Source organism: Carassius carassius, chromosome 28 (assembly GCF_963082965.1).
Source record: "Carassius carassius chromosome 28, fCarCar2.1, whole genome shotgun sequence".
NCBI lineage: Eukaryota > Metazoa > Chordata > Actinopteri > Cypriniformes > Cyprinidae > Carassius > Carassius carassius.
This window is the reverse complement of record NC_081782.1, coordinates 928,844-941,343: the sequence shown is the minus strand read 5'-3', so window position 1 is coordinate 941,343 and position 12,500 is coordinate 928,844. Positions and strand designations below refer to the sequence as shown.

General features: G+C 38.7%; 1 protein-coding gene across 7 annotated transcripts in view; it reads right to left on the bottom strand.

Annotated features, from left to right (window-relative positions):
• The window catches only part of LOC132107650 (cGMP-dependent 3',5'-cyclic phosphodiesterase), a 164,681-nt gene that overhangs the window by 97,606 nt on the left and 54,575 nt on the right, over positions 1-12,500 (bottom strand). For 3 of the 7 annotated variants that reach the window (XM_059513765.1, XM_059513764.1, XM_059513763.1), the window contains exon 3: positions 8,025-8,105. The exons of the other annotated variants lie outside the window; for them this stretch is intronic. In XM_059513765.1, the coding sequence (XP_059369748.1) occupies positions 8,025-8,072 (48 nt within the window). In that variant the 5' untranslated portion in view covers positions 8,073-8,105. The remainder of the gene's footprint in view (positions 1-8,024; positions 8,106-12,500) is intronic. 7 annotated transcript variants of the gene reach the window in all.

Here is a 12,500-nt window from a genome sequence, read left to right as displayed (position 1 = left end):
TGGTCTGTGAAAGAAGCTCCATTGAGCAGCTCATTGCCGGAGGTTCAACACAACAGATACTTTTCTACTGATGATGCACTGACTATAGAAACACACAAACACACAGAGAGAGAGCGAGAGAGAGAGAGAGAGATAAACGATAGGGCAGAGCGAATGAGTTTGTGTCCCTGTAGATATCAGATGACATAATCATCCCTCTTTTAATAACCTATTTTCCCTTAAACTCTTTCCATCTCTCCAGTTTCTTCTATCTTTCTCCTGGTCTTTCTCGTATATGTGTATGTGTGTGTGTGTGTGTGTGTGTGTGTGTGTGTGTGTGTGTGTGTGTGTGTGTGTGTGTGTGTGTGTGTGTCAATCAGTTCACTAGTACAAGCTCTGGTAGTGATGCTCTCAAACCTCTAGTACTGAGTTGTAAAGTTGAGTTTACATATAGATATATACAGTATTTCTACTATTACATAAAACAATCGGTTTGTTTATTTGTTTGTTTAATGACTTTTAAAGTCTTGCCAGCAAAAAGGCTAAGAACAACACAAGTTATACAATTTACAAAACCATATGACACATTTCACATAATAAAATGAATCAAATATTTCCATTAAACATGTTTGTTTTGTTTTGTTTTTTTTTGTTTTTTGGAGTATATAAGTTATTGGAGTATATTTTAGAAGAAAATGCGGTAACACTTTAGAATAAGGTTGCATTAGTTAATGTTAGTTTACTAATTTAGTTAACATAAATTAAGCAAGAACAATCCTACAGCATTTATTAATCTCAGTTAATGTTAATTTCAACATTTACTAATGCATTATTCAAATGCACTGTGAATTAGCATGAACTAACAAGGAATAACTGTATTTTCACTAACTAACATTAACAAATATGAATAAATACAGTAATAAATGTATTGTTCATTGTTTGCTCATGTTAATTAATACATTAAGTAACATTAACTAATGGAACCTTATTCTAAAGTGTTAATGAAAATGCTATTTCAGATTTTTCTACATCAAAATTGCACGTTGCTTGCTGTTTTTTCTAAACATTTATTAGCCACTTCAAAATTATATATATATATATATATATATATATATTTTTTTTTTTTTTTTTTTTAAGGTTTAGTATCACATGCATTACATTCCAGTTCTGCTCACTGAGGTACACCTGTAAACTGCTCTCAGAATCAGAATAGCACATTTGACAGTAACACACACACACACAAACACACACTCACACACGCTGTGAAATGCTACATTAAGTGTCATACTCGAGCTACTGAGCCTGTGTAAAGCCAAGGTGATTACTTTCTGCTAATGTATTTTAGCGATGCATAAATCTCAGTGGAAGACACAGACAGATTCTTTAATGAGCCGCTGGACCCTACACCATTTAAACTACATCTGTTAACAGCATTTATATGAGAGAGAGAGAGAGAGAGAGAGACACTGGGCTACACATTATTTAGATAGTCCACTTCAGGCATTCTACTAACTATAAGTAACTTTGCAACTACATGTCAGCTAAATCCCATTAATTTGCATCTACATGTCTACTAACTCTCAGAGAAGATGGTTAGGTTAGGTTTAAATACACTCCATTAATATGACAAGCTGCAGCTCAAAATACATATTAGATGTATAAAAAATAGTGCATTATGGAGTTTGTAGCGTAATTGTATAAACCAATCACAGGCAGCGGCTTCTCTCTCTCCTGTCAGAACGCTGCTTTCGTGTTTTTTGTCTTGTGAGTCACAATATATTTTTATGTCTTCATCGCGTCTATCTGTCTTTAAGCGCACATACAGTCGTGAGTTTCTGCTCGATGTCAGCAGAACCACATTTTTAGGGCCCTATCATACACCTAGCGCAATGCGACGCAAGGCGCAGCTCAAGTGTGTTTGTTGGTTTCCGTCCGGCGCCGTTCGCATTTTCCCGTCCAGCGCCACATTTAATAAGCAAATGCATTTGCGCCCATTTGTGCACCCATGGGCGTGCTGGTCTAAAAAAAGAAGTGTAAATACATAAATATAAAAATGTAATGATGGATAGTCATTGCGTGTATTAGAATTAGGCTACCTATTTGCAATTCAGCTTATTACTACTTATAAGGATGAAAGAAATTCTACATCCCACACCATGGCCATGGCATATTTGTACAATAAACTGGACTACATCCGACTACTACGCTCAACTCAGAGGACTGTAAGAGACTGTTGTGTTTTTGTGTTCACGGAAACATGGCTCAGCAAAAGTGTTCCAGACTGCGCTATTCTTCATGATCATCTGATATGCTGTCGAGTGGACTGATACGTCAGAATGCTGTTCATAGACTTCAGTCCAGCATTCAACACAATCATCCCTCAACAGCTCATTCACAAACTGATTCAGCTGGGGCTCAACACTTCGCTGTGCAACTTGCTGTTGGACTTTCTGACTGGAAGTACGGGTCGGCAGTAACACATCCAGCACCATCACACTGAACACTGGGGTCCCCCAAGGCTCTGTGCTGAGCCCCCTCCTCTTCACTCTACTGACCCATGACTGCACACAATTTAGTTTATTTCAGTTACTGTTTATTATTTCAATTAACAAAAGTGTTAAGTGGTTTCAGTTTTACGTCACTTTGGATCAAGCATCTGACAAAATGCATGTTTGCAAATTATTTGAAGGATTTGTTCTGCTTTCCAGTCTGAGATTGTGATTTCAGATTTTCCACTTTCTGATGACGTTAAATCCGGTCCGGTGAGACAATCAATTACAAATCCTGAGCACAATGAGCCGGCTGAATCCTCAGATGAGTCGAGTGCGTCAGATTCATCAGCACTTCGTGACTCAAGAACTCGGGTATGAAAGTCCAGTAATTGGCTCAGAGGATGAGGGCCATTGAAGGGTCACATTGACTACAAATCCCATGAAGCCGTGCGTTTCTGGGTCAGGTATCTTCATTAGCAAGAAACCAGACATGAGTAATCAATCAAATATAAGTAGAGTGGAACAGATGAGAGCAAATCTATCTATCTATCTATCTATCTATCTATCTATCTATCTATCTATCTATCTAACCCATTATCTCCTGCCTTAGAAACTTAGAAAGAGACTTCACAGGAACTTCAGGGTCACTGCTGGTTTTTCCGATTCAGAAAATAAAACTGTTTCTGACTTCAAATGTACGCCTTTTAAAAATATATGACGTCATTGCCTTGAAATCAGTTTGAATCATTTTGAAAGCTCTTCACCTCCACTCGTGCTTTTCTTTCAGCTCTGAACGGAGGGTTGATTAAGAGCGTTCTGTCGAAGCACTCGCTCTATTAACGAATAACCAGATTTCAAAAGCTGCTTTTTCCTTGAGTTTCTTTCTTCATTTATAAAAAGTGAAATATACAAGAAAAAAAATGACTCACACTCACATAACATTAATACTAAGAGACTTTTTTTTTTGTTCAAGGAGAGAAAGAAATAAACAGAGAATTTGAGATTAATACATTTGAAAGTATTTAATGCATTACAAATGTATTCAAAATCCTTTATAAAATTTACATTTATTTAGTACATATAGATATATATATATATATATATATATATATATATATATATATATATATATATATATATATAAGAACACAAGCAGAAATAGAACTATCACATTCTTAATTATTTAAATCAAAACATTACTTTTATTATGCATAAAATATATGTATTAATACATTTGAAAATATGTTTTTGTTTTCCATGCGGGGCTTCAAGAAATTTGGTATCAGAAAATTTCAAGTTTAATTAATCAGGAGAAAGTATGATTGACTAAAATTCATTAAGGATCATAATGCATTAAGTTTCAAGCATTTGAGAAAAACATCAGATTTATAGCGGGCATTCATCATTTATGCGCTACTAATCAGGGTTTTCTGCTGTTGCTGGTGCACATTAAAAAAATCTAATTATTTTAGGAACAAAGAGCAGTTGAACTAATTAACGTTAAAAATGTAACAGACATCATTAATCTAAAATGAAGACTGAGTTGCGCCTGTTGAATTTGCTCTGCGCTTTATTTGTCTGAATTAAACCGTGTTGAGTTTGTAAAAGCAGTCATGAAGAAATGCTGCTTTTCTTCTCTGCTAAATTGAGCACAAAAATTTGCTGTTGATTTAGAATTTAATACAAATAAATAAACGGCCGACCTAAAGAAATGAGAAACGATGATGGTGTTCACAGGAAGAATCATTTGTAGAATTCATCTATAAATAAACAGCTCTGTGAAGTGATTAAGAATGAATCAGAAACAAAATCATTGGTTTTGTGAAACTGCTTAGAGATTTGCGGTCAGTCAGAGCAGATGTGTGTGTACATCACACACACACACACACACACACTTTCTCTGAATGCATCTTTTATTTTGGCCTTCTCTAGTAAACTATACACATATTTAATATGTGTAAATAAACCGATTATTGGAATAAATTTAACATAATATATATGTATGTATATATATTTATTTATTTATTTATTTCAATGAGTCCCAGGGTTTGCAACATATGTTTAGCGAATATTTAAAATATATCAAGAAACAAAACTGGGATGATTCATTCTGTTCATTCTAGTGTTTCATGTAACATCTGCAACGTTTAACACACATCAAGTCATCTGATATTTCATCTTCACATCTCAATGATGAAGAAAGTGAATCTCTCTTCTCTTATTCACGAGAGACGGAGTGTGTGTGTGTGTGTGTGTCGCAGCTCTGTTTCCCTGGCACACAGAGAGCACAGCAGATGGCACAGTGTGTGTGTGTGTGTGTCTGCGTGCTCAAGATCCGGAGTTGCGAAGACGCACCAGAGACACTAAAAGTGTCAAGAGCTTCAGAGAGATATTACACACACACACACACACACACACACATAAGAATCCAGACGTCAGAAGGTTGTGGGTTTGAATCCCAGACGGCCTGATTCACGAACAGATACAGAAATCAGCCACATTAATGCCAGTAAATGCCACTGAGGATCAGAAACCATCTGCTGAATAATCAGACAACAAGAGCTTGACCAAACAAAGCCAGCATCAATAACCCACTCATTTGATTAAATCATCCACATGCCTGTGCACAGAGCTGCATGCCTCCACAAGCTGAACATCAGCCCTGCAACGCAACAAATGCTTCTCTTAGCAGGATATTTGTCTTGTTTTCCAGTCACAACACCCTTAAAAACAAGATAACTCGTGTTCTTTGAGAATCTTTGTTTGTTAACAGGATCAATCACTTATTCTGATGAAAACATTTACATTTACATTTAATCATTTAGCAGACGCTTTTATCCAAAGCGTCAAAAAAAATTATTTGCTATAAATAAAATAAAATAAAGTAAAATAATATAATATTTTGCTGACCGCATTGGCAGATTTTTTTTTTTTTATTGATGTGAGCAATAACGCACTTAATTTTGGTACATTTTATTGAAAATAAGACAATATCTTAAGTCTTTAAGAAAAGGGTATCTTGATTTAAAAATGTTTAGATATTTGTACTTAGAAAGAACATCATGCTTTACAGTTTAAATTTTAAAAATGCATATTTTTTTAAAAGTAGGTTTATATAAAAAAATCTATTCATTAATCAGTAAGATTGTGTTTGTATGTACTGTATGTGTGTGTGTGTGTATGTGTGTATTTTAGATTGTATTTATTTAATTGTATTATTTATTTAATTTCTAAAAAAATTTGATTACATGTATGTATATTTAAATAGACATGTATGTTTAAATATAAAATATGCATTCTCTGAAAAGAAGTCACAATTTTGTTTCAAGAACGTTTAGATATTTTAGAAAACAAGGCAAAGCTCCTGAATAAGAAACCTGTTGTTTGCAGATGCAAAACAGACTCAAAAGCATCTACAGGACAGCCTTTATGCACCAATTACACATTTAAAAGTGTAATTAAGCAATACATCCCAGTGACAGGGCAATAAGCCATAAAGGCAGTGTTACAGTAATTATATTACAGCTGGGAGACGATGAATTGATATGCAGATATGAATGCAACAGGGCTGAATGCACAGAGAGAGCGACAGAGCGTGTGGATACTGCGTTTGTCATCAGCCAGAGAAAGACAGAATGAGAAAGAATAACAAGTTATTACATCCCGCAAGAGACACGCACGAAACCGCAGAGGATAGGAAGACCGAGCAAAAGGTGATGATGAGGAATATTTTCCACATCATCTGCTTCTCCTTCACAGTGTTTCATTTTCATTTCTCTCTCTCTCTTTCGCGCATCTCTCTCTCTCTCTCTTTCGCACATCTCTCTCTCTTTCATGCATCTCTCTCTCTCTCTCTCTCTCTCTCTCTCTCTCTCTCTGTATAATGTGTTTTGTGTTCAGAACAACAGTGGAAAGACTTGCATGAACATAGTCAACAATTACACACCTGACACACTCTCACTTACAAGATAAATCAACTAGTATGTGAGTAGTGTAACTTTCTGTGTGTGTGTGTGTGTGTGTGTGTGTGTGTGTGTGTGTGTGTGTGTGTGTGTGTGTGTGTGTGTGTGTGTGTGTATCAATCCATCATTGCAGCTGCTGTTTCTGGGTCATTAAAATCCTCCTGCTCCTCACAGATGGACAGAAAAACAAAGTTGAAGAATGACCTGCTGCACCTGCCCATCCGGCCCACATGCTCATCTAATATGCTAATTATTCTGATTTGTGGTTGATTCTCAGTGTGTGTGTGTGTGTGTGTGTGTGTGTGTGTGTTTTACAGTCACTCAGCAAAGCATCATTCCTCCAGTCTTCAGTGTCACATGATCTTCAGAAATCAGAATAATATGATGATTTACTGCTCGAGAAACATTTCTGATTATTATCAATGTTGAACACAGTTGTGCTGCACAATATTTTTGTTGAAACTTTGATGCATTTTATTTTTCAGGATCCACAGATGAACAGAAAATTCAGAAGAGCAGTGTTTATTTGAAATAGAAATCTTTTGTTACATTATAAATGTCTTTACTGTCACTTTTGATCAATTTAATGCATCTTTAAAGAATGAAACAATTAATTTTTTAATGGTAATAAATCACAGTTTCTACAGAAATATTGTGCAGCACAACTGTGTTCAACATTGATAATAATCAGAAATGTTTCTCGAGCAGTAAATCATCATATTATTCTGATTTCTGAAGATCATGTGACACTGAAGACTGGAGGAATGATGCTGAAAATACAGCGGAGCATCACAGAAATAAATTACACTTTAACACAGATTCACACAGAAAACAGATGATTTAGATTATAATAATATTTCACAATTTCTACTGTATTTTTGATCAAATAAATGCAGCAGAAAATACTTTCTCACTCACATAAAGTGATACACATATAGCAAATCTCAGCTTGATTGTTTATATAGTCTCAGAATGTAAACTATGTTATCATCCAGCTCTAATCTGCTAAAATATTATAAACACTGAGACTATGTGTGTTGTGAAAAGTGCTGTACAAATCAATTTGACTTGACATGATCAATGCAGTGCCTGACACACACACACACACACACACACACACACTGAATCAGTGTATTGATCACCACTGAACGACTGAGTGACATTTTGCTGTGTGTGCATCTGTTCACAATCACATTACACACAATCTCTGAACTCAGATGACAGACGAGCAGAAAACAGAGGAAGAGAGAGCTGAAGAGATGAAGGAGAGACTCGCTTTCATTAATGACATTTAAATAGAAATACATTCATTATAAACGAAAGGCTTTCAGGGTCCAACTCCGATCTGATCTGTATAGTAAATGGAGTTAATTGGCCATCAGCGGCAGCTCTTAACGAGGGGGCAGTGACAGTGAGCGGAGCCAGATCACACGCCATTAATGAGTTAATTAGAGAGACTTCTGATACAGGCATGGAAAACATGACACACGTATGATCAAAGACACACACCACGAGTAAAACTACTGAAGCAAGTGTGTGTGTGTGTGTGTGTGTGTGTGTGTGTGTGTGTGTGTGTGTGTGTGTGTCGTACCTGTACTGCATCGCGGTGTGTGTCTCTAAGCTGAGCGTGCCGCTGCATTGGTTTCTCTGGCGCTCTGATACACACTCAGCGCTGTTAAACGAGAAGAACAGTGTGATGCAGAGAGAGAGAGAGAGAGAGACCTACTGCCAACACTGAACCAGAGTGAAGGACGAGAGACCAAACGAAGAGAAAATATGGAGGCCGTTTGAGGCGAAACCCTTTGAAAACTTGTGATACACACTGAAACACTTGAGATACTCATTGAAACACTTGCGATACACACTGAAACACTTGCGATACTCACTGAAACACTTGCGATACACACTGAAACACTTGCGGTACACACTGAAACACTTGCGATACTCACTGAAACACTTGCGATACACACTGAAACACTTGCGGTACTCACTGAAACACTTGCGATACACACTGAAACACTTGCGGTACACACTGAAACACTTGCGATACTCACTGAAACACTTGCGATACACACTGAAACACTTGCGGTACACACTGAAACACTTGCGATACTCACTGAAACACTTGCGATACACACTGAAACACTTGCGGTACTCACTGAAACACTTGCGATACACACTGAAACACTTGCGGTACACACTGAAACACTTGCGATACACACTGAAACACTTGCGATACTCACTGAAACACTTGCGGTACACACTGAAACACTTGCGGTACACACTGAAACACTTGCGGTACACACTGAAACACTTGCGATACTCACTGAAACACTTGCGATACACACTGAAACACTTGCGATACTCACTGAAACACTTGCGATACACACTGAAACACTTGCGGTACACACTGAAACACTTGCGATACTCACTGAAACACTTGCGATACACACTGAAACACTTGCGGTACACACTGAAACACTTGCGGTACACACTGAAACACTTGCGATACTCACTGAAACACTTGCGATACACACTGAAACACTTGCGATACTCACTGAAACACTTGCGATACTCACTGAAACACTTGCGATACACACTGAAACACTTGCGATACTCACTGAAACACTTGCGATACTCACTGAAACACTTGCGATACACACTGAAACACTTGCGATACACACTGAAACACTTGCGTTACACACTGAAACACTCGCGATACTCACTGAAACACTCGCGATACTCACTGAAACACTTGCGATACACTGAAACACTTGCGATACACACTGAAACACTTGCGATACTCACTGAAACACTTGGTGATACACACTGAAACACTTGCGATACACACTGAAACACTTGCGATACACACTGAAACACTTGCGATACACACTGAAACACTTGCGATACTCACTGAAACACTTGCGATACTCACTGAAACACTTGCGATACTCACTGAAACACTTGTGCGTATAAGTTAAACATTATATATCTGTGCAAATATATAAAAACTTTGAAACATTCTCGCGTGTGAGAGAGCATTAACATTTTCAGTGTGTCCAGAAGTAATTTCATTGCAACCGGAAGTTATACTACTTCTTCTTCTTCGGTTTTATGGCGGGTAGCACCAAAGTTAGGTGCATTATTGCCACCTACTGTATTGGAGTGTGAACCAGAGTTTACCCTTTCAAAACGTGAGAAAAAAAGTAATTATAATATAAAATAAAAAAATATATTTATATATATATTTTTTTTACATAAATACAATTAAACCCACTAACCGGAAGTTATAGCTCAAATATTCTCCTCATATATTCGGACTAAATGAACCGAAGGACACGGGAAAGAAAATGTAAAAAAAAAAAATCAGAATTGGCAATAACACACGAGTGATCACATACGAAAAAGCCTAGTGTAAAGAATAACAACAAATACCTCATTTTTTAAACGAGTTTGGAAGGAGCCATATACGTGGAGAATATTTGAGCTATAACTTCCTGTTGCAATGAAACGACTTCCGAGCACACTGAAAATGTTTATGCTCTCTCACAAGCAAGAATGTTTTAAAGTGCAGTCTTTGTGCAGGCACAACAGTACGTGGGCGATTACAGGGCATATGCAAAGAGTTTCTATGTAACCGCATGTCTTTCATATATTTGAAAAGATATATAGTGTTTCACATGTATGCGCAAGTAATTCAGAATCAGAATCAGAATCAGAATCAGAATGAGCTTTTATTGCCAGGTATGTTTACACATACGAGGAATTTGTTTTCGTGACAGAAGCTCCGCAGTACAACAGAATGACAGCGACAGAACATAAAACACATAATAAAAGAATATAAAAATACAAAAAATACAAATAAGTAGACAAGGAATGACAATATACAAATTGACAATTGTAGGCAGGTATATTACAAAAATGCAGTTATGTATGTACATGTATATTATGTGCAAAATTTAAGTGTATACTAAGTATGTGTGTTAGATAAATTAAGTGTATGTGTATATAAATATAAAGTGTAGTGTGTTCAGTGTGTTCAGTGTGTATCAGCTGTTCATAAGATGGATTGCCTGAGGGAAAACTGTTCCTGTGTCTGGTCGTTCTGGCGCTCAGTGCTCTGTAGCGTCGACCAGATGGCAACAGTTCAAAGAGGGAGTGTGCTGGATGTGAGGGGTCCAGAGGGATTTTAACAGCCCTTTTGCTCACTCTGGATAAGTACAGTTCTTGAATAGATGGGAGAGTTGAACCGATGATTCGCTCAGCAGTCCGGACTACCCTCTGTAGTCTTCTGAGGTCCGATTTAGAAGCTGAGCTGAACCAGGCAGTTACTGAAGTGCAGAGGATGGATTCGATGATGATGGAGTAGAACTGTTTCAGCAGATCCTGTGGCAGGTTAAACTTCCTCAGCTGGCGAAGGAAGTACAACCTCTGCTAGGCCTTTTTCACAATGGAGTCAATGTGAATGTCCCACTTCAGGTCCTGAGAGATAGTGGTGCCCAGGACCCTGAATGACTCCACTGCAGTCACAGTGCTGTTCATGATGGTGAGTGGGGGGAGTGCAGGGGGGTTTCTCCTGAAGTCCACAGTCATCTCCACTGTTTTGAGCATGTTAAGCTCCAGGTTGTTGAGAGTGCACCAGACAGCCAGCTCTTTAACCTCCTGTCTGTAAGCAGACTCGTCACCGTCCTGAATGAGGCCGATGAGTGTGGTGTCATCTGCAAACTTCAGGAGCTTGACAGAGGGGTCCTTAGATGTGCAGTCATTAGTGTACAGGGAGAAGAGCAGTGGGGAGAGAACGCAGCCCTGGGGAGCTCCGGTGCTGATTGTACGGGTGCTGGATGTGTATTTTCCCAGCCTCACTAGCTGCTGCCTGTCTGTCAGGAAGCTGTTGATCCACTGACAGACGGAGGTGGGCACGGAGAGCTGAGTTAGTTTGGGCAGGAGGAGGTTTGGCATGATTGTATTAAAAGCCGAGCTGAAGTCCACAAACAGGATCCTCACATAGGTCCCCGGTCTGTCTAGGTGTTGCAGAACATAATGCAGTCCAATGTTTACTGCATCGTCCACAGACCTGTTTGCTCTGTAGGCAAACTGAAGAGGATCTAGCAAGGGTCCAGTGATGTCCTTCAGGTGGGCCAGCACCAGTTTTTCAAATGACTTCATGACTACAGACGTTAGAGCCACAGGCCTGTAGTCGTTTAGTCCTGTAATTTTGGATTTCTTTGGGATGGGGATGATGGTGGAGCGTTTGAAGCATGAAGGGACTTTGCACAGCTCCAGCGATCTGATGAAGATCTTTGTGAAGATGGGGGCCAGCTGGTCAGCACAGGATTTCAGACAGGCTGGTGTAACACAATCTGGGCCTGGTGCTTTTTTCCTTTTCTGCTTCCGGAAGACCTGGTGCACCGCATCCTCGCTGATCTGTATTGCAGGTGTGGGGGAGAGGGGGGATGCAGGAGGTGTGAATGGTGAGAGCGCTTGATTGGAGAGGTGTTCAGGATGGGTTGCAGGAGCTGTTAATGGTGTGAACGGTTGTGTGGAGAGGCATTCAGGGTTGGTTGCAGGAGTTGTTATTGGTGTGAACGGTTGTGTGGAGAGGCATTCAGGGTTGGTTGCAGGAGTTGTTATTGGTGTGAACGGTTGTGTGGAGAGGTGTTCAGGGCAGTTGATGGGTGTTCTTTCAAACCTGCAGTAAAACTCGTTCAGATCGTCTGCCAGTCGTTGATTTTCCACAGTGCTGGGGGGTGGTGTCTTGTAATTGGTGATCTTCTTTAGACTTTTCCAGACTGATGCTGAGTCGTGCGAAGTGAACTGAGTCCTTATTTTTTCAGAATAATTACTCTTTGCCACTCTGATCTCCTTTTCCAGTGTGTATTTAGCCTGTTTATACAAGACATTGTCCCCCTTCCTGTAAGCATCTTCTTTGGCCTGACGGAGCTGTCTGAGTTTTGCAGTGAACCACGGTTTGTCATTGTTGTAATTTAGTTGAGTCTTGGTAGGAATACACATATCCTCACAGAAACTGATATATGATGTTACGGTCTCTGTGAGTTCATCCAGATCG